Below are 23,990 nucleotides of genomic sequence, written 5' to 3' on the forward strand. Positions count from 1 at the left end.
TCTTCAGCAAGCATAAAGACATCATCATTTGTTAAGTCCCTGATCATTCTGATGTTCAGGGCCATGAACTTCAGATTCTGCATGCTCTGCAGTCAAGGCCCTATCAACTTGCAGGGTTCAACCCTCTCCCAGTTTTGTCTTGGAACATTTGGGATCATTGGCAGCATTGTTGATATAGGTTAGAAACCAACAAGCTGTTCATGATCAAACCACAATCAACTTCTTGGCCAATTTCTTTTCATTACTATCCCATTTGGAAAATGGTTGTTGCACGACTGCACGTTCGCCACACGAGACTTGCACCAAGTTGTCACATGGAGAGGTGTTTGGTGCTTCTTTGTGAAACTTGTCAGGTCTTGTTGGCTATTAAAACTTAACTAGTTGCACCGTTTATCAGAGCACAAAGACTTCACTTCGTCTTGTTTTCAGCATCTGGGTGCCCTGTGTCTGCTCTCCTTTCAGAAAGTCTTAACCTTTATTGCAGACTAACTTGTGCTATCTTTGACTTTTCTTGTATTATTATTATTATAATCAAGGGGGAAGCGCTAAACCCGGAGGATTATACAGCGCCTGGGGGGGGGATATGTGGAAGGCATTCAGGCTTAATTCGGGGAACTGGAGCACAGATCCAATTCCCTAAATCAAGAGCCCCTCACCAACATCAAGGAACCTTCCTTGAGGGGGACTTTTCTTGTAACTACTTCCCTTTGCCCATAGGTCTCCTGAACCTTGCAACACTACGATACATGCAGGTTTGGCTCATTTTATGAATATATTTAATAATTATAATCAAAATTATTATACTGTAATTTATCACTGTATAGCATTGGTTCCCAAACTTTTTCAGCTTGTTACCCAATTTAATATGCCACATAAAGCATGTTACCCCTTTCACAAAATGTTGTTATTATTGATATATATGGCTAAATTAAAACACTTGAGATATTTTCTTTTATTTATTGTATTTGAACATTGTGCATCTCTAATGACTATTACCAAAGATATCAAGAACATCAGTGGGATGGATGGAGTTGCATACTTGAAGCTAGTTTAGGAATTCTTGGCTTCATACCAGCTTATGTCTACCTCGGCTGATGCTCACAGATAAACTGACAGTGTGAAATAGAGGCACCCTCAGGAAGTGAGTGACGCGTACTGGACAGGTCGATCTGGGCTACTGAGTGACTTTTGTCCTGAAGCATACTTGTCAAAATACTTTTGGGTTTCCACACACTTAGCTATATATTTCTTCTTTTCTAATAGTGTATATTAGTTTTTGATGTTTATTGTTATTTGGTTTAACTTTATTACTTACTTATAATAGGTTTACTTTACAACTTTATATACTAAGACAAAGTTAACAATAATCCTCATACCGGGTACCGCATTGTTTTCTTGATTTTCAGAATTCATAACTTTTTTTCTGTCACCCCTCCATTACCCCCCAAAAATGGTTAAATTACCCCCAGGGGGTAATTTACCCCCAGTTTGGGAACCACTGCTGTATAGTATTCAGTGAATTATGAAACTATCAGGAGGCAAGAAACTACTCGTAAAAAAGATTTAAATTACCAGTCGAGAGATTCCTCCATGCAACCCCTCAAGGGAGGTTCCTTGATGCTGGTGAGGGGCTCTTGATCTAGGGAATTGAATCTGTGCTCCAGTTTCCTGAACTGAACCTGAATACCTTCCATCTAACCCCCCCCCCATGTGCTGTATAATCCTACGAGTTTAGTGCTCCCCATGATTATAATAATAATCCTCCATGCAAGGAGTTCTTGATGCAAGGAATGTGGATCTGTCCTCCCCATCCTTGGATTAAACACGATTTCCTCCTTTTCCAGGTACTCTGACCCATATAGGTTTAGCACTTCCTCTTAAGTATAATACTGAATAAATAATACAAGCACAGTTACTCAGTAAACAGATTTCTACAGAGAAGCTCAGGAAAATAGTCATTTTACAACTGGAGTGACTGCAGTAACTAACTGATGTGCTGTATAACCAAACACCCAAATTTGCTGGACATGTGTTCTGGAACTACAGGCCATTGCAATTTCAGAAACTATTAATTGTTATCACTAAATTATGATAAAATTAGTTGCATTATAGATTTGGGCTCATTTTGGGCATCAGAAATTTTAATTCTTTAAATATCTCTGAAGTCTTAATACCAAGTTGCAAAAAAGAAAACTAGTTATTTTTGGGCAAAGGGAAAAACTGAGCAGTTTGACTGAAATCCTATGGTTAGTTTTCCATTATGGGGTCCTGCACCAATTTAATAAAAAAAAAAAAAATAATCTATAGTAGATGGCAAACCTCAACAAACTGTAATCAGAGAGAGTCTTTTTACAGTACATACATACCACCACCTTGCTAAAAGTTCCACCTTTGATGCAGACTCGCTCTGACTTTTCCACAAACCTATTGCACCATTTCTAAATTTTACTCTTACAGGCCTGCCTCTAATTCTTACTGTTGCACACCCCTGCCCCTCCATCTCTTCATATATTCCTCCCTAGTATGACCCTTTCAAGTTTAGCACTACTCTTGATTATATTAGCATTTAAAGACACTTCAACAGTTTGGACTTGATGTTTCATCAAGTCTTTGATTCACTGAAAAACCAGTGTGAATAACTGATGCTATTTGCAAGGTGCATCAGTATTATTATTATTATTATAATCAAGGGGAAGCGCTAAACCCGGAGGATTATACAGCGCCTGGGGGGGGATGTGGAAGGCATTCAGGCTTAATTCGGGGAACTGGAGCACAGATCCAGTTCCCTAAATCAAGCGCCCCTCACCAACATCAAGGAACCTTCCTTGAGGGGGGTGCATCAGTAAAAATGTTGGATAATCAAAGCCCATGAACTGAGAAGCCCTTGATACTGGGGGTCTGACTAGTAATTATATGGATAGTTGTCCCCACAAATCTGCAGGCGTTCTTATTTGTGGATTTCACTTATCCAGCGTTTTTGTTGATGAGAATAGATTTGATCATCCATGGGGTTACACATGGTAGCCATTTTTTTTCAGGCTTTGTGAATGATGACTAGACTGACAACAAAGGATTTTATTCAAATGTGCTTAACAGCTTTTCCTTTACCTAAAAAATCTCTTCATTCTGGACATTCTTTTTGTATGTCAATATTAACCAGATTAGAGCAAGTATTTACAAAGAAATGACCTCAAACACAAAACAAATGCAAAATCTGAAATGAAATTTATTTTGGAAACAACTGTGCATTACTTGGCAATTTTAGATTAGGGGGACCTCTAAGAATGTAACCCCTTGCACACTGTTGTCACACCTGCATTTGAAACTAATGAAATTAATAAAACTTTTATTGCTCTAGAATATGCACCGTATTTTGTGGCTTATTAGACACTTTTTTTTTTTTCCATAAAATGTCTCTAAAAACCACCCTGCATCCTATAAACCGAAGGTCAGTGATGGAAGCTATAAGTTTGGGGGGGCTGTAGCTCTCCCAGTTACATTCGATGCCGAGCCATTGAAACTAAAACAAGTCTTAAGAGCCATGAAATATGGTATATACACTGGAGTTATAATGTATGAGTTTGTACATTATTTAGTTACAAACTGGTTATAGGTACACAGCATATTTTAAGGCAAGCCTATTATGTACTGTAAATTAACTCTAAACAAATCTATTCTTGCATGGCTTATGATACTGAACTGTAAACCAAGTATTCTTTCATGGCTTTTAAACTTAATACTGTACTGTGAACTAAGTATTCTTGCATGGTCTGTAACTAATACATTAACTCAAAACTAATAAAGTATTCCTGCATGGCATATAACCTAAATAGTTAATACATTATGGAGATAAATGGCACAAAACCGAAGGGTTGTGAAAAAGATATAACTGCAGAGAGAGACTTTAGATGTTTTGTTTGTGGAACAAGTTTCTTCAGTCAATACAAAGGGATGCACAGCAAGCAAATTTATACAAGCATAGTCTGGTGAGTGGTCAGATTAATGAGGTCATTGTGGGATGAATTGAGAGATAAGAGCACTGATAGGAGGGTGGGGGCGTACCGGCCCTTTCTATGTCCTTTCATGTAATATGAGCTGAGCCATGGGTTTGGTTAAAGTGAAAGCTTCTTGAATTTAGCCAAACCTGTAGTCCAACTTATCTTGTGCAAACAGTTCATTCAAAGTACCTGTACACTTCCTTTACAGTTCACCTACACAGGGACTTCACTCACCTAGCTAGTCACCTGACTATAGTTGTATAAATTTACTTGTGCATCCCAGGTATTGACTGAAAAAGCTTGTTGCACTGGCGAAATGTCTAAATAAAGGGCTTCTCTATAATTGTTTTTCACCACCTAATGCATTAAACTAGTGAAAGAATTCTAGTATGGCCTATAACCTAGATAATTAATGCAGTACTTTAAACTAATAAAAGTAACCTAAGAAACTAATCAATTAACTTTAAACTAAAGAATTCTTGCACTGCATGAAAGGGAATGTTCTGTTATTCACACTTCTTTCAAGTGATAAGATAATGGAATATACATTATTTAATTTATTAAGGAAATTATATTGTTGGAGTGTGAGCAAAGTAACATTTATGAAGGGATTCAGGGAAACCGGCAGGCCAGTTTCCCTGAATCCCACTGTACATCCCATCTCGCATAGCGCTAAAAAACTATATTGTGCATGTACTACTATACTATTGTGCATGTATCCTTCTCTTTGTGTGTAGGAAAATGTATATTTCATGTGGTAAAATTTTTTTTTTCATACTTTTGGGTGTCTTGCACGGATTAATTTGATTTCCATTATTTCTTATGGGGAAAATTCATTCGCATAACGATAATTTCGCATAACAATGAGCTCTCAGGAACGGATTAATATCGTTATGCGGGGGTCCACTGTACTTTCCACCTCTGGAACTTAAATGTAAAACAGATAGCATGGAGTTTCTTGATAAAATACATTTAACAAATTCTAAATATTTTCATACCTCCTAAGATGACTGAAAACCACTTGTTACTGTTGTAAATGACTCTGCATCAGTGGTGCTCAATTCACTGACGAGCCAAGTCATTGACTTTGATTCTGGGCTTGACTTAGGGGTCACGAAGACTTCTTCATCCGAGTGAGATGAATCTGGAGCTGGTGCTAAACAATCTGACGGCCCTCCCACAGTTAACTTTTGCTTAGATATTTTCCCTCTCTTCAATGTTTTAGGTTGTTTTTCATAATCTGCATGTTTAGTTCCTGTACGTTTACATTTATCCACACTCGATTTGGGTGGACAAGCCACACTTTGCTTGGAAGTATCTTTACTACTATTGTCACTTTCACTTACATCCTGCTTAGTTTGTCTCATAAGTGAAGATTTCTTTTCATTAGCTGCAAATTGCAGTATACTACTCTCATCAGGTGCATAAGCCGTTTCTTGTATAGCACTATCAAAATGGTATGGATTTGTGGCTTCAAGCATAGACTGTTGTCTATCAGCTGCATGTTTTGTTTCTGTACGTTTACGCTTACCAGACCTTTGTTTGGGTTGACAAGCCACGTCTTCAGGAATTTTCCTCACATTTATTCTGTCTTCAGTCACAGTTTGCTTAGAAGCAGCTTGACTTTCATTAGTTGCATTTATATTCTGCTTAATTCTTCTCCCAAGTGAGGATTTCTTTTCATTAGCTGCACATTGAAAAATACCTTCATGTACAAAAGTGGTTTGTTGTGCAGCATTATCAAAATGGTTATTATTTATACCTTTAGGCAAATTATTTTCATTTGCTCTGAGGGAAGAGTTCATTAAAGGAGAGCTACTGTTTAATAAAATTTCAGCAGAAGTTTGAGAATGTAAATTGGGTTGTATAGGTTCATTTTCTTTGTTTTTAGAAGCTTCAATGCTTTTTGGTTTCTCCTGGCACAGACTTTTTAAACGATACTGAATTTGTCTGCTGGATGTTAATTCTCTAAGAGGATCTGCAATTCCAGGTGTAACTTTTAATTCTGGAAAGGTATTGCTTAAATCAAAATTAGGAGTGCTTTGATTACTATCACAATCCTGTGGTGAAATATGTTCTGGTACCTCATTTGGGTAAGGAGATACAAGAGTAAGAGATTCTTTGGATATAACTCCCTGGCTTTTATCTTGAACTATCTTTAAGGGACTCCTATTATATTCATTTAAATGGCTTTGACTGCTTACTTCATCTTTTTCAAAATTAAAAAATACACTCAGTGAATTTTTGGCATCAGAATTCTGAGATAACTGTGAAATCTGCAAAGAATGTTCCCCATTAACAGGACTTTCTTGCTGACAACTATCCTCAGCTTGTCTGTTGTCATCTGTCAACTGCTGAGTCACATGTGAATCAGCATGATTACCATATGACTGAAAATGACTTGAAGGATTCTTATCAGCTGTGTCAGAATTACTGTCCTCATCCTCAGAATGCTGGCTCCCAGAATTTTTGGCATCAGAATTCTGAGATAACTGTGAAATCTGCAAAGAATGTTCTCCATTAACAGAACTTTCTTGCTGACAACTATTCTCAGCTTGGCTGTTGTCATTTGCCAATTGTTGAGTCACATGTGAATCAGCATGATTACCATATGACTGAAAATGACTTGGAGGATTCTCATCATTGTCAGAATTACTGTTCTCATCCTCAGAACTCTGACTCCCAGCACTTATTTTCATTTGGCCTTGCCTCAACTTTTCCTTTAATAATGGAAGTAAGGTTTCTAGATGATTAATAGCACTTTCTAAATCTTGAAGGTCTGAGTCAGTAAAGTTACTTTTCATCATAAGAGACTGCACAGTTTGAGGGACTTGTAGTCTCTGCCCAACCTGGGGGCCCATTCCAGAAATAATTTCATATACTTCAGATTTGTGAATTATAACTTCAAGCATATTAGGTGACTGGAAAGCCTGTCCAGTATCATGTTCATTACTTGCATGCCGATAGGGGACTTCAAATGCATTACCCCTCTTGACATTATATATTTTTCCCTTGTGTATTATAACATCGACTTCTTCATCAGGTGATGTGTGTGTGTCTGCACCATGTGTAGAGGCCTGCAAATTGCTATCTTCATCACTGGTGGTAGTGATATTCTGGCTTACTTCAACTTCACTGAGAACCTGAAACTCTTCAGTTCTTTCTGCATGTGTCTGTTCTTGTGATTTAGTTTTTGTCAAAATTGCTTCTAAGACTTCATTTAAGGCAGCTTCAGTGACACGAGTTTCGTTTTTCAAAGCATTCAGAAGGGCTGTATATTCTGCTACATTCTGTCTTTTAAGATTTTCTTTAATTTCTACATTATCAATCATCTGAAAGAAAAAGAAAATAAGTTAGTTTGCTATAAAGAATGCAGTTTTCCCATCCATCATATCATGCATGTTTTATGTTTTCCAAAAATGTTCTTGTGCAGTAAGCTATTACAGTTACTGCGTAAAGATATGCTTGTGTCCCATCTAAAATAATCTTCCATAGCTGTCTCATCACTTTCTGTGAAGAATTATTTGGTCATCATAAACTCTGGAACAAATAGTATCAAACACGAGCCATCTTTGTACATTATAAAAGTGAATGTTTGTCCGACCTCTACGTTTCCATAAGCAAGGAAATTAAAAATATGAAAAATTCTGAGAAAGGCATACACAGTTATGATGATTATCTCAAAATGTGAATGTAAATCTGCCCTCACCTTTTCTAATGCAGTAGTGGGAATAAGATCCATCAAGAATATCAGGAGTTTAGGAAGCTGAACTTGAAGGTATTTTTCTAATTCAAGATGTAAATCATTCTTTAGGTGCTTGAGGCTATTTACCTGCTCACCCGCACTAGCTTCTATAGCCTCAAGAGCAGCTTTGACAATTTTGGCATGATAATCTTTGAAACTGTCATCCTGAAGAAAAAGCAGTTATTCTCATTTAAATTTAGTATCTATACATTAGCTCTTGTTATAAAATAATCACTATGTAATCAAAGAAAAAACATAATAGACATTCACTTAGCAATAAGAAAAACTTTCCTGATTATAATTATAATTCATGCTAAGCGCTAAACCCATGTGGGTCTCATTCAGTGCATGATGTGGTAGAGGCTCAATCCTCTGTTGGCTGAGTGCAAGACAGAAATAATTTAAACAGTGTTGCAGTATTGTACTAATTTAATTATGTCTAATACAGGAACATTATTTTTGTAATACAAATAATACAGCTCAAAAAAACTAATTTGTATTGTTGACATAAGTACCATTTTGTCAATAGAGATTTCTGAACATATAACTGAAAGTCATTACAGGCAAACTAACAAGACAGAACTGAAGAGGATTAATATTATATAAAAAAGAAATATTAAGAAAGCTAGTAAAACACCAAAATGCTGATGAAGCATGCAAGAATGATGTTAAAAGAGTTGTAGCTCTAACTACTAGACCCCTTTCCTCTACAATCCCAAATGGTATACAGCAGTACAAGAACAAGTTTACATCATGCAGAAACATGCTGAATTTGGTAACTTTAGAAAAGTAAATAAACATTACTTTCTCACTACTGTACCTGATAATTAAATTGAAGTTTCACTTCATCCCAATTAAAATATGGTAGAGTATCCAGTACAACATCAGGGTGAAGGCCTTCACTATCCACGTACTAAGAAAGTGTAAAATGTAAATTATGGTAGTAAAGTATGTTTATACAACTGTTCACATACCCTTGCATAAATGTTTATCATCAAAATTACCTCTACCTATCCATGTCTATGTTGTAAATTTTAGGCAGAGCTTGTAATCTTGGCTTATAGAGCAACAATAGTGTAAATTTATTGTTGCAATAACTTGAGACAATAAGTCCAAAAAATCATAAAATAACTGAATTTCTTTGATATTAAATAACACAATTTCAGCTTACCTTAGGTAAGTTAGAAAAGATTAAGCTCAGTAATAGTAATGTACAGTATAGTACACTGATTTTTAGTATGATTGGGTGAGATTGCTAAGTTAATTTTCATGTAAAATTACAAGTTTATTCTGTATACCATGATAATTCAAAAAAATATGCAATCAATAAATAAGAGAAACTATTCAAAGATCTATTTTTAGGGCTCTTTAGCTTGGTTGATTGACTTTGCCTAAAAAATAGGGAAATGACCCTCTCCAAGTCTTTTTTCTGATCTTTCATTAAAATAACTTACATTGCATTACATTACTAACATTACATCCCCTAAAGGAGATCTGATCAAGAGGTGGTTATATATGTAGCTTAAAGTTTAGCTTTTAAACTGTTTATCACATAGATCTATGACTGCACAGGAACTATTTATCATGTACAGTCACTCCACCCCCAAATTCACCTAGTTTCTAATTTGCAGAACTCTATTACTGTATCAAGGGTTTTTACTGATAAGAACATAAGAGAATTACAGTATGCCTACCTGCCCATGCTAGGCAGTTCTTAGTCACACCCAACAACTCCTGCTTGTGTACCTGTGCAATCTATTTTTTAAGCTGCCCAAAGTTAAAATATAACCTCCTTAAATCTGTCTTTTCTACATTTGGTCTGATTAAGATCTACATTATTTTACTGGCAGTTACAGTGATTTATAAGTTTCTTAATTTTTTATCACTCTGGCTATCTCCCAGTCAGACAGGGTAACCCAACAAAGAAGAAAAAAAAACACTCATTCAATCTCTGTCTTGCTAGAACATTGACATTAGTTCAAATGATCCAAGGAACTTGAGGTACCCTCTTGTTCCTTGGATCAAACCTGATTACCTCTCATTCCCAAGTGCTATATGACCCCTCTGAATTTAGTACAGTGGACCCCCACATACCGATGGCATCACATAACGATTAATCCGCATACCGCTTGCTTTAATCGCAAAAATTTTGCCTCGCATACCGCTTAAAAACCCGCTCACCAATTTTCGTCCGAGACGCGTCCAATGTGCGCCCTCAGCCAGCCTCACATGTGCCGCCCGTGCCATTGTTTACCAGCCAGCCTCCGCGGTAACATCCAAGCATACAATCGGAATATTTCGTATTATTACAGTGTTTTCAGTGCTGTTTCTGGAAAATAAGTGACCATGGGCCCTAAGAAAGCTTCTAGTGCCAACCCTACACCAATAAGGGTGAGAATTCCAATAGAAATGAAGAAAGAGATCATTGATAAGTATGAAAGTGGAGTGCGTATCGCCGACCTGGTCAGGTTGTACAAGAAACCCCATTCAACCATCGCTACTATTGTGGGCACCAGAAAGGCAATCAAGGAAGCTGTTCTTGCCAAAGGTTTAACTGCGTTTTCGAAACAAAGATCGCAAGTGATGGAAGATGTTGAGAGACTCTTATTGGTGTGGATAAATGAAAAACAGCTAGCAGGAGATAGCATCTTTCAAGCGATCATAAGCGAAAAGGCTAGGAAGTTGCATGAGGATTTAATTAAAAAAGTGCCTGCAACTAGTGCTGATGTGAGTGAATTTAAGGCCAGCAAAGGTTGGTTTGAGAGATTTAAGAAGCGTAGTGGCATACATAGTGTGATAAGGCATGGTGAGGCTGCCAGTTCGGACCACAAAGCGGCTGAAAAATATGTGCATGAATTCAAGGAGTACATAGAGACTGAAGGACTGAAACCTGAACAAGTGTTTAATTGTGATGAAACAGGCCTGTTTTGGAAGAAAATGCCAAGCGGCTCCTGCTTCCAGTAATTTTTTCATGAGTTCAGTGCTTTTTTGTAAGGTTTCAATATTTCTGACAAATTCTTTAAATCATTTTCATCATATATCTGATCAGAAAGTCAATAATCTGTCCATACTCAGGAGGAAAAGGCACTCCCACGACATAAGCCTATGAAAGACAGGCTTACTTTGTTGATGTGTTCCAATGCTACTGGTGATTGCAAAGTTAAGCCTTTATTAGTATATCACTCTGAAACTCCTAGAGCGTTCAGGCAAAAGAATGTCCTCAAGGAGAATTTGTGTGTGCTGTGGAGGGCAAACAGTAAGGCATGGGTCACTAGGGACTTTTTCTATGACTGGTTACACCATGCATTTGCCCCCAATGTGAAAGATTACCTAACTGAAAAGAAATTAGAACTTAAGTGCCTCCTGGTGTTAGACAATGCCCCTGGTCATCCTACAGACGTGGCAGAGCGACTTTATGGGGACATCAAATTCATTAACGTCAAGTTTTTGCCTCCTAATAACACTCCTCTCCTGCAGCCCATGGACCAGCAGGTTATTGCAAACTTCAAAAAACTGTACAAAAAAGCTCTGTTTGAAAGGTGCTTTGTAGTGACCTCAGAAACTCAACTGACTGACTCTAAGAGAGTTTTGGAGAGAGCACTTTAATATCCTCAATTGCGTAAACCTTATAGGTAAGGCTTGGGAGGGAGTGACTAAGAAGACCTTGAACTCTGCTTAGAAGAAACTGTGGCCAGAATGTGTAGACAAAAGGGATTTTGAAGGGTTTGAGGCTAACCCTGAGAGGATTATGCCAGTTGAGGAATCCATTGTGGCATTGGGAAAGTCCTTGGGGTTGGAGGTTAGTGGGGAGGATGTGGAAGAGTAGGTGGAGGAGGACAATGAAGAACTAACCACTGATGAGCTGATAGATCAACTTCAACAGCAAGAGGCCAGACCTGAGGAAACTGGTTCAGAGGAGGGGAGAGAGAAATTGAAGAAGTTGCCTACTACAAAGATTAAGGAAATGGGTGCAAAGTGGCTTGAAGTGCAAACCTTTTTTGATGAAAATCACCCTCACACAGCTATTGCAAGCCGTGTTGGCAACCTGTACACTGACAATGTTGTGAAACACTTTAGGGAAGTCATAAAGGAACGAGAGGTACAGGCCACTATGGACAGATATGTTGTGCGAAAGAAGTCCAGTGACTCTGAAGCTGGTCCTAGTGGCATTAAAAGAAGAAGGGAAGTAACCCCAGAAAAGGACTCGACACCTCAAGTCTTAATGGAAGGGGATTCCCCTTCTAAACACTAACACTCTCTCTCTCCTCCTCCCATCCCATCAATCATCACCAGATCTTCAATAAAAGTAAGTGTCATGTAATTGTGCATGCCTTTTTCAGTTTGTGTGTATTAAAATTAACATTTCATGTGGTAAAATTTTTTTTTTTCATACTTTTGGGTGTCTTGCACGGATTAATTTTATTTCCATTATTTCTTATGGGGAAAATTCATTCGCATACCGATTATTTCGCATAACAATGACCCCTCTTGCACGGATTAAAATCGGTATGCGGGGGTCCACTGTACTTCCCCTTGAATACAATAATGATAATGTCAGAAGTCAGATGGAAATGACTATATTCATACTTGTAGTTTACTACTACATGTATATTAATACTACATCAGTATAAACTGTCTCAGAACCCCTATGCCAGGAATCAAATTCATGTGGCATGACAGAAAGTACAGTGGTCCCTCGTTTATCGTCGTTAATCCGTTCCTGGAAGTGCGACGATTATCGAAATAGACGATTTTCGAATCAATTTTCCCCATAAGAAATAATGTAAATACAATTAATCTGTTCCTGACACCCAGAAGTATTAAAACAAAAATTTTTTTTACATGAAACATAGATGTAGTACATAAACAATACAGTGGGAAATGATGAATGAAACATTAAGAGCATAACACTTACCTTTATTGGCGATTCTTCTTAGTGTATGGAAGACTGGAGGAGGAGAGAGATTGGAGTAGTTACTGTTTGGAAGGGGAATCCCCTTCCATCAACACCTCAGGTACCAAGTCCTTTTCTGGGGTTACTTCTCTTCTCTGTTTCTTAATGTCACTAGGACCAGCTTGAGAGTCACTGGAGTCCTGTCTCACAAAAAAAAGTGTCCAGAGAGCGCTGTTTCTGGCGTCTCTTTAAAACTTCCCTAAAATGGGTCAAGACTCTGTCACTGTACAAATTGCCAATATGGCTTGTAACATCCTTCTAAGGGTGATGTTTCTCCATAAATCTTTCCATCCTACCCCACATTTCAAAAATCACCTTAATTTCTGAAGAAGGCACCCTCTTCCATCTCTCTTCCTCCTCCTCTGCAGCAAGATTCTGAGCTGCGATCTGTTGCTGTTCCTGCTGAAGCTCTTGCAGCTCCTCAATGGTTAGCTCTTCCTTGTGGTCCTCCACCAACTCTTCCACATCCTCCAAACTCACATCCAATCCCATGGAACTCCCCAATGCCACAATAGAGTTCACAACTGACATAGGCTCATCAGGGTCAGCCCCAAACCCTTCAAAATCCCTCTTGTGGACACAATCCGGCCACAATTTTCTTCAAGCAGAGTTCAAAGTCCTGGTAGTCACTCCCTCCCAAGCCTTACCTTTCCAAAAATCTCTTGGGGTCAAGCGAGTGTCTGAGGTCACATTAAAGCACCTTTGAAACATTGCTTTGGTGTAGAGCTTTTTAAAGTTTGAAATGACCTGCTGGTACATGGGCTGGAGGAGAGGATTGGTATTCGGGGGCAAGAACTTTACTGTGATGAACCCAAACTCCTGCAGAATTAGGTCATCCAAGTTTGGAGGATGAGCAGATGCATTATCCATTACTAGGAGGCACTTGAGATCCAATTTCTTTTCCAGGAGGTAATTCTTCACACTAGGGCCGAACACTTCATTGAACCACTCGACGAAAATTTCCCTCGTGACCCATGCCTTATTATTAGATCTCCAAAACACACAATTTACTCTTCATAACATTGTTTTTCCTGAATACTCTGGGATTTTCAGAATGGTACACTAGTAACGGCTTCACTTTGAAATCCCCACTAGCATTAGCACAGAACATGAGCGTCAGCCTGTCTTTCACAGGCTTGTGTCCTGGCAGTCCCTTTTCCTCCTGAGTAATGTAGGTCTTCTTTGGCATTTTTTTCCAAAAGAGGCCTGTTTCGTCACAACTGAACACTTGTTCAGGTTTCAGTCCTTCAGCCTCTATGTACTCCTTGAATTCACTTACGAATTTTGTAGCTGCAATTTTGTCTGAACTGGCAGCCTCACCATGCCTTATCACACTGTGTATGCCACTACGCTTCTTAAATCTCTCAAACCAACCTTTGCTGGCCTTAAATTCACAATTATCAGTACTCGTTGCAGGCAATTTCTTTACCAGATCGTCATGCAACTGCCTAGCCTTTTCACAAATAATCGACATCATAAGAGTATCTCCTGCTAATTGTTTCTTGTTTATTCACACCAATAATAACTTCTCAACATCTTCGAGTACTGGTGATCTCATTTTTGTCAGCATATTTACCCCCTTTGCAACAACAGCTTCCTTGATTTCCTTTTTCTTGGCTATGATAGAAGATATGGTTGTACGGGATTTGTTATACATTCTGGCCAGTTTGGCCACACGTACCCCACTTTCATATTGTTCAATGATGTTTTTCTTAAGTTCAATCGTATTTCTAACCTTCTTTACCAAAGGCTTGGCACTAGGAGCTTTCTTTGGACCCATGGTAGCTTATTTAGCACTTGCAGGCACTAAAATGAATGGAATATTATGAAATATTTCGTATGAACAAGTGAGGGGGCCGTCGCTCACTGGCAAACAATGGCACACTGGCTAGGAAGGGAGGCCGAGGCGGCTCAGAGCATGAGTACGCGTCCTGGACGAAGGACGATTAGTGAGTCAACCGACCGTTTGCGAGCCAATGTTTGTACGAAAATAACGCGACGATTTCCAAAAAGGATGACTATCGAGCCGGATGATTATCAAGGGACCACTGTACTGCACTGGTTTGGATCGAACAGTACTGGCCTTGTATTATGCCACAACCTGTCATCCTAGTGTCAAAGTCAGTTTGTCATATAAGCAAATTTCTCAATATGCATTAATTAGGTTAGACTGATGCCTATTAACCCTTTCAGGGTCCGTCCCGTAGATCTACGGCTTTACGTTCAGGGTCCAAACCGTAGATCTATGTCATGAGCTCAGCTCCCTCTGATAAACTGTGAGTGGTACATTTGGGCCTAGATATGAGAGAATACATCTATGTGGTATGTGTGCACCACATAAAACAAATCCTGCAGCACACTGTGTATAATGAGAGAAAAAAACTGAGACCATGATTTTCGATTAAAACAGCAACTTTGCAGTGTTTTTTCGTATGTTTTTTATAGTTGTATTTGCGATTTCTTGGTCTCATTTGATAGAATGGAAGACATATTACAGGAATAGAGATGATTTTGATTGGTTTTAGCACTGGAAATAGCTTGAAACTGAGCTCAAAGTAGCGGAAATGTTAAATTTTGCCGATGTTCAAGAGTAAACAAATGACCTCACACGTCTAATACACGCCAGCTGGTGGGTCTAATATACATTCACAAATGTGGTGATGATATTTATGCAATTATTACAATATTGCATAACAGTAAATCTTCTATTTTTTGGTGTGAATAAAAATTCATTATGTGAATAAAAAATCAAAATGGAATTTATTTGTAAAGCCTCAAAATGTAACTAATGAACAGAGGAAATGTTAGTTTAGTGCCAGGAATACCTACATTGTTTATTCTGGACCCTATTTTGAAATTGGAATATTTTGAACTTTGTGTTAAATTGGCCAAATTACCAATTTCCGATCACTTTATTTTGTAGTTGAAACAGTTGACTTGGCGATTTCTTGTGCTCAGTCGATAGAATGGAAGTAATACTAGTGAAATAGCTAAGAATTTGGTCGACTGGAATAATGTAATTGGCCTAAAATGGGAGTCAAAGTCGGCAAAATCGCTGATTTGTAAATATCTCTGACACATCAAAATTCGCGAGAGCATAATTTCGTCAATTTTCCATCAAATTTCATACTTTTTGTTTTATTACCTTCACAAAAAATTCTCTACCATTTCATAAGAAAAAATAAAAAATTTTTTTTTTTTAAATTCTTGGACACTGGGGCACACTTCAGATTTTGGCCTTGGACCCTGAAGGGGTTAATAAAATTAATAAATTATACCATACATTAATATAAATAAAATTATACATAAAGGTGATAAATTCTGAAGCATGAACAGACAATGAAGACCCACAATAGACAGTAGAATACACTATCAAATAATCAATTGTGTGTGATATTGACATTACTTTACTAACAGTCTTCAGCTAAATTAGAACACTGATGTTGCTTAGAAGGATAGGCTACATGACATATAATTTTGCCTTCTCTTATAAGAACATAAGAACGAATGAACACTGCAGAAGGCCTACTGGCCCATGCAAGGCAGGTCCAAGTCTCCTACCGGCTTAAGCCAATGCACCCAACCTAGTCAGGTCAGGTCACATTGACTTAAGGGAGGAACACGGCAACCGACCTGGTAGCACAAGTTATCAGGTCTAACTCACACCCACCCACATCTACTCATGTATTTATCCAACCTATTTTTAAAGCTACACAACGTTCTGGCCTCTATAACGGTATTTGGGAGTTTGTTCCACTCATCCACAACTCTATTACCAAACCAGTACTTTCCTATATCCTTCCTGAATCTGAATTTTTCCAACTTAAAACCATTGCTGCGAGTCCTGTCTAGGCTAGATATTTTCAGCACACTATTTACATCCCCTTTATTTATTCCTGTCTTCCATTTATACACCTCAATCATATCCCCCCTAATTCTACGTCTTTCTAGAGAGTGCAGTTTCAGGGCCCTTAGTCTATCCTCATAGGGAAGGTTTCTGATACATGGGATCAACTTTGTCATCCTCCTTTGTACATTTTCCAGAGAATTTATATCCATTCTGTAATACGGTGACCAAAACTGTGCAGCATAATCTAAATGAGGCCTAACCAAGGATGTATAGAGTTGAAGAACAACCTGAGGACTCCTATTATTTATGCTTCTTGATATGAAGCCAAGGATTCTATTAGCTTTATTGCAAACACTTATGCACTGTTGTCTTGGTTTCAGATTACTGCTAACCAGAACTCCTAAATCTTTTTCGCAATCCGTAATATTAAGATCTACATTATTTAGTTTATATGTGGCATGGTTATTGTCCTGTCCAACATTTAGAACTTTGCATTTGTCTATATTAAACTGCATCTGCCACTTCTCCGACCACTGCATCAGTCTATTCAAATCTTCCTGGAGTGCTCGAATGTCCTCGTCAGAATGAATTCGACGGCCTATTTTGGTGTCATCGGCAAACTTGCCGATGTCGCTCTTTATGCCCTCATCTATGTCGTTTATGTAGATTGTGAACAGCAGGGGGCCCAACACTGACCCCTGTGGAACACCGCTCGTGACGCTTCCCCACTCTGATTTCTCCCCATTTATGCAAACTCTCTGCTGCCTATTTGTCAACCATGCCTCTATCCAGGAAAAAATTTCTCCTCCTATTCCATGTGCTTTAATTTTCCTCAATAGTCTCTGATGTGGGACCCTGTCAAAAGCCTTACTGAAGTCCATATACACAATATCATATTCATTACCATGATCTACCTCCTCAAATACCTTAGTGAAAAAAGTTAATAAATTCGTAAGGCAGGAACGCCCCTTTGTAAAACCATGCTGAGATTCGTTGATTAATTTATGCTTTTCAAGGTGGCTACGAACTGCCTCGGCAATTATTGATTCCATAAATTTTCCCACTATGGAGGTTAGGCTTATTGGTCTATAGTTCGAAGCTAAGGACCTGTCACCTGTTTTGAAAATAGGTATCACATTTGCCATTTTCCACTTATCTGGCACCATGCCAGTTTGTAGTGATATGTTGAAAAGATTAGCCAAAGGTGTGCTAAGCTCCTCTTTACATTCCTTTAGAACCCTTGCATACAGTTCATCAGGGCCTGGGGATTTGTTAGGTTTTAATTTATCTATTTGCCTAAGGACCATGTCACTTGTGACCCTAATAGTGCACAGTTTATTATCGTCCTGTTCTACATAATTTATCATTACTGGAATATCGCTGGTATCCTCCTGTGTAAAAACTGAGAGGAAGTATGTGTTAAAAATTCTACACATTTCCTTATCACTGTCAGTGAGCTGACCCGAGGAACTTTTGAGTGGGCCTATCTTGTCCCTGATCTTACTTCTGTATACCTGAAAGAATCCTTTTGGGTTAGTCTTCGATTCTCTTGCAACTTTAACCTCATAATCTCTTTTTGCTTTTCTAATTCCCTTTTTTATTTCTCTCTTTAACTGAATATATCGATTTCTCAATTGCCCCTCTCCTCTTTTGATTTGCCTATATATGCCTCTCTTTTGACCAATCAGATATTTTAATCTATTGTTCATCCATTTAGGATCATTTTTGTTTGATCTGATTTCCCTATTTGGAACATAATTTGACTGAGCAGCTAGAACTATGCCCTGGAAAGCATCATATCGGCAACCATCACCACCTACCTGACCCTTAGTCAGGTCATTCCAGTTCAGCCCACCTAAGTAATTTTTCAGTCCTATGAAATCAGCCAAGCGAAAGTCAGGGATGGAGACTTGATTGCCATTATTAGGGGAATTCCATGATATATTAAAACTGAGTGATTTGTGATCACTTTCCCCAAGCTCATCATTAACCTCAAGATTATTAATTAGTGTTTCCCTACTGGCAAGAACCAAGTCAAGGAGGTTATTACCCCTAGTTGGCTCTGTCACAAACTGTTTTAAAAAACAATCCTGGATCATATCAAGAAAGTCACCTGACTCTAAATTTCCTGTCAAATTGCTCCAGTCAATCTGTCTATAGTTGAAATCTCCCATTAGCACAACATTTTCGTATGTAGATGCCTTACGAATTTCGTCCCATAGAAGTTTACTGCACTCCCTATCAAGATTTGGGGCCCTGTAAATCACACCCAAAATTAGTTTTTCTCGGCCCTCGAGAAGCTGTAACCAAACAGATTCAGTGGCTGACGCTTCTAATTTAATATCTTGTCTAACACAACAATTTAAATTGTCTCTGACATACATCGCTACTCCACCACCTTTCCTGTTGACCCTGTCAGTGTGGAATAATTTATAGCCTTGTATGTGACATTCAGAGGGCATCTCTCTATCTTTCAGATTAAGCCAGGTCTCTGTTATAGCAATAATATCTATGTTTCCTGCACTTGCAATTAATCTTAGCTCATCTATCTTATTTCTTACACTCCTGCTATTAGTATAGTAAACCTTAAGGGAGCTAGTCCCTTGCTGCCCTCTGCTGTCCCCCTTTGTTTGCTGACCTGATCTATTGTCTTTATTTATAACTTCATGCTGAATGCCTTTTATACATTTACTGTTTCCAACCCAAGTGTTGCAACCTGCTTGTTTCCCACACACACCCATACCTCTATCTTCCATCAGTTTAAAATCATAGGCATTTCACCAATGGCCTTCTCAATCGAGTCTGCAAGTGCTACCACCCCAGCCCCAGAGAGATGTACCCCATCCCTTGCATACATATCATGTTTGCCATAAAAGTTGTTCCAGTTGTCAATGAATGGGATTGCAAGTTCCTTGCAGTATCTGTCTAGCCAGCAATTTACACCAATTGCCCTAGACAATCATTCATTTCCTACTCCCCTTCTAGGCAAGATGCTACATATGATTGGGATCCCTCCCTTAGACTTAATGAAATCTATAGCTGACCTGTACTTATCTAGCAGCTCTTCTCTCCTACCCTTCCCAATATCATTTCCACCAGCACTGAGACAGATAATGGGCTCGTTCCCATTACCTGACGTGATATTATCCAGCCTGTTGACAATGTCCCCAACACCAGCTCCAGGGAAGCACACTCTGTCTCTCATCTTCTTATTCCTATTACAAAAAGCACGGTCAATATATCTTACCTGAGAGTCACCAACCACAAGAATGCGCTTACCTCCATTAGCAGGGGCAGTAGTACCCTTACCTTCACTGGCCACTGAAGTACATTCATCCTGAAGAACAGAGAAGCGATTTCCTACCTTCAGATCTTCACTCTTAACTTTCCTTACTCTGATGCGCCTTCCATTACTGTGAACCACTCGCCACTTGTAGCAGGTGCTGGACTGCACCTCACTGCTGGTAGCCGTTGCTACCTCCCCAGCTACAGCCTCCTCACAGCGAGAGACAGACTGCACCTCACTGCTAGAAGCCTCATTCCCCACAACTCCAGCCACCTCACACTCTCTCCCAGACCCATTGAGGTGGACCTTCAGCCTCCTAATCTCCTCCTGGAGAAGCAAGACCTCCTCCTTCAACTCTCCAACCTCAATTTTTAAAACACTGCAGAAGCAAGCCATGCTTTGTAACCGTCCACACTAATCCCCAAAGCAGCTCAGGGTCTGTGACCTCACGTGACGACTGACCACTGAGTATACATGTACATGTATAATGGTTTAAAAGAATTAGATGCTTCCTTGGTACCTGGAGTTTACTTGGAGAGGGTTTCGGGGGTCAATGCCCCCGCGGCTTGGTTTGAGACCAGGCCTCGTGGTGGATCAAGGTCTGATCAACCGGGCTGTTACTGCTGGTCACATGCAAATTGACGTACCAACCACAGCCCGGTTGGTCAGGTACTGACTTTAGGTGTCTGTCCAGTGCCTTCTTGAAGATAGCCAGGATCTATTAGTAATCCCCCTTATGTATGTTGGGAGGCAGCTGAACAGTCTTGGGTCCTGAACACTTATTGTGTTGTCTCTTAGTGCATTTGTGGCACCCCTGCTTTTCACTGGGGGAATGTTGGATCTCCTGCCAAGTCTTTTGCTTTCATAGGGAGTGATTTTCGTGTGCAAATTTGGTACTAATCCCTCTAGGATTTTCCAAGTGTATATTATCATGTATCTCTCTCTCGCCTGGACTCCAGGGAATATAGATCAAGGGCCTTCAACCGTTCCCAGTAATTTAGGTGCCTTATCGTACTTATGTGTGCCGTGAAAGTTCTTTGTACACTCTCCTGGTCAGCAATTTTCCCTGCCTTGAAGGGGGCAGCTAGTGTATAGCAGTATTCCAGCCTAGAAACAAGAGATTTGAAGAGAATCATCATGGGTTTGGCTTCCCTAGTTTTGAAGGTTCTCATTATCCATCCTATCATTTTCCTAGCAGATGCGGTAGATACATTGTTGTGGTCTTTGAAGGCGAGATCCTCTGACATTATCACTCCCAGGTCCTTCACAATACTTTTTTGCTCTATTGTATGGTAAGAATTTGTTGTATACTCTGACATAGTTTTAATTTCCTCAAGTTTTCCATATCTGAGTAGTTGAAATTTGTCTTCATTGAACTTCATATTGTTTTGAGTGGCCCATTTGAAGATTTGGTTTATGTACCAATTAAGTGCAAATATAACCCTTTTTGGTTTAGTACTATCTATAAATATAGGTTTCCCTTGATTTATGTGGCTTTACTATATTAAGATTCGATTACATGCAGTGACCCTGTTTTTGCCAGCAATTTCCTACATGCTCTGTAACTTTGCTCTTGTGTGTTCACCAATCCCCATTTATTTTTTAACCATATTACATTAATTACTGCTCAAAATTGGGTTATAATATAAAAAAAAGTATTGTAGCAGGCATACTGGCCAGTGGAAGGCAAGTCTTACTCTTCCTAACTGTTCCCACTTACATATACATACATCCCTACTGCAATAACACCATCTTCACACAAGAACAAAGAAGCACTGCAACAGGTTTACCGACCCATGGTAGGCAGGCTCTACTCTCAGCCAACCATTCTCATTAACATTACTATTACTATTTACTATTACTAAACAATTACTTTCCTGCATAAGAACAGGAACAATGCAGTGGCATATTAGCCCATACTAAGTAGGTCCTACTCCCACCCATCCTTCACCACTTATAAACAATTAACTATAGAAAAACTAGTGCTCTCCTAAATAAGAGCAGAAGAGAACTGCATTGACCAACCTGCTCATGCTAGGCAGGTTCTCCTCTTGGCCAACTATTCCTGCTCATACACAACTACAGTAAATACCAAACCACTGCTTGCCTAAAATAAAAATATAAAAAAGATAAATACTGCATTAGTCTTACTGGCCCATGTCATACAGGACTACCGCTCACCCAACCATTGCCACTTGTTTTTTGATCAGATTACTACCGGGAACGCCTTCAAATCTTGAACATGTACTCACTGGAGCGGAGGAGAGCGAGATACATGATAATAAATACCTGGAAAGTACTCTAGTGCCTGGTCCCAAATCGGCACACTGCCATAACATACTGGAGTGAGAGATATGGGAGGAAGTGCAAAATAAACCCAGTGAGGAGCAGGGGTGCAGTGGGGACAATAAAGGAACACTGTATCAACATCTGGGATCCCAGACTATTCAACATCTTACCAGAAGATATCAGAAACACAGCTGGAACAAGTGTAGAAGCCTTCAAAAGGAAACTGGACAAGTATCTTCAGCAGGTGCTAGATCAACCAGGCTGTGATGGATGTGGGGGGCAGTGGGCCTCCAACAGCAACAACCTGGTTGACCAGGCAAGCACCAAACGAGCCTGGCCCATGGCCATGCTCCGAGAGTAATGAAACTCGCAAAGCTCTTCAAAAGTATACCAAATTGTACAGCTGTTTGGCACATGTGCTGTAAGCTACCGTTTTTTTTTTTTTTTTTTTTTGGTAAACATTAGAAATGCTGAATTTACAAGTCTCAGAACTCATCCCTATGTTTTACATGTTGGGTTTGCTGTATGAGATTTCAATTTATGTGCCATGGACTTGGAATGTCTATAGCATGGGGCAAGGGATACCTATAGAATAATAGTTGATACACCTGTTAATGTTTTCCCTGTGATCAGCTCGATCACAGTCTGATCTGAGGCCAGGCTTACCTACTGACTACCTGGTTAACCAGGCTGTTTATGCCAGCGACCCACAAGCCCACACAGCCATTACAACCTGGCTGATATGGTACTAGTAGAAGGAAGCCATTCAACTTCTTGAAAATTTCTATCCACAGCATTCACATCAATAAGTATTACTACTTTCAACGTTCAACTTACTGTATTTCATGGTTTATTAGGCACATTTTTTTTTTTTCCATAAAATGTCTCCAAAAACTACCCTGTATCCTATAAACTTAAGGTCTGATGGTAGTTATAAGTTTGGGGTGTGGGGTGGGCTGTAGCTCTCCCAGTTACGTCTGATGCCGAGCCACTGAAACTAAAACAAGTCTTATAAGCCGTGAAATACAGTAATGAACGTCGACTTTGGAAAAATGGGACAAAATCCACTGGGTCAACTGATCTGGAAAGGAGCTAAGTCCGTTGGTTATAAAACTGTCCATTATTACTATTACACTCAAAGAAGTGTCCGATATTACTATCACAGTAAAACATACTCCCTTCCTCCATGAATCAAACCTGATTACCCCCTTCTGTTTCCAAAGCGTTGTATAACCTTTCTAATTTAATACTTCCCAGGAGTATAATAACAAGAAATTACCCATATCACTTACCAGTAACTTGGTTACTATATACAATTTTATAATGGCTTTATGGAAATCGATGTGAAGGTGGAATGGCTTATAGCACAGAATATCTTTCCAGAGCTTTCCTAATGTCACAAGATGACTCTTAACTATCTCCTCGTGTTTGAGTAATATCTGAAGACGTCTCACATAGAGAATATAGCCCAATACTGGAATGTTCAGTTCTCTCCCCCTCCTCTTGAATTCAACTTCAATTTCTGAAAGTCAAGAATCAGATACTAGATACAATAACACAGGACTGTATTTGTAAAATAATAATAATAATAATAATAATAATAATAATAATAATAATAATAATAATAATAATAATAATAATAATTTCTACAAGTACATGTATATGGTATACAGGCCTAGCTGACATCAATGACATACTACAGTACAGGTTGACCATCACTAATCCGTCAGTCAGTTATCCGGTTCCATCAGTAATCCGGCACTAATTTCGGCTAGCATAATTTCAGATTTCATCATTATACTGACTCAGAAATTGTGCAGATGGTTGTAAATCCACAGTAACAAGCCAGTGGAGGATAGCAGTGACGA

The 23,990-nt window shown here is 39.0% G+C and overlaps 1 protein-coding gene across 4 annotated transcripts in view; it reads right to left on the reverse strand.

The window, feature by feature from the left end:
- Positions 1-3,060: 3,060 nt before the first annotated feature.
- The window catches only part of LOC128695133 (dentin sialophosphoprotein), a 31,698-nt gene continuing 10,768 nt past the window's right edge, over positions 3,061-23,990 (reverse strand). For 3 of the 4 annotated variants that reach the window (XM_053785565.2, XM_070091392.1, XM_070091393.1), the window contains exons 2-5: positions 23,415-23,644; positions 8,564-8,656; positions 7,708-7,908; positions 3,061-7,330 (exon numbers count right to left, since the gene is read on the reverse strand). In XM_053785565.2, coding sequence (XP_053641540.1) covers positions 5,000-7,330; positions 7,708-7,908; positions 8,564-8,656; positions 23,415-23,644 — 2,855 coding nt within the window. In that variant the 3' untranslated portion in view covers positions 3,061-4,999. The remainder of the gene's footprint in view (positions 7,331-7,707; positions 7,909-8,563; positions 8,657-23,414; positions 23,645-23,990) is intronic. The other variant, XM_053785567.2, reaches the window with a different exon arrangement.

This window comes from Cherax quadricarinatus, chromosome 35 (genome assembly GCF_038502225.1).
Source record: "Cherax quadricarinatus isolate ZL_2023a chromosome 35, ASM3850222v1, whole genome shotgun sequence".
Taxonomy (NCBI): domain Eukaryota; kingdom Metazoa; phylum Arthropoda; class Malacostraca; order Decapoda; family Parastacidae; genus Cherax; species Cherax quadricarinatus.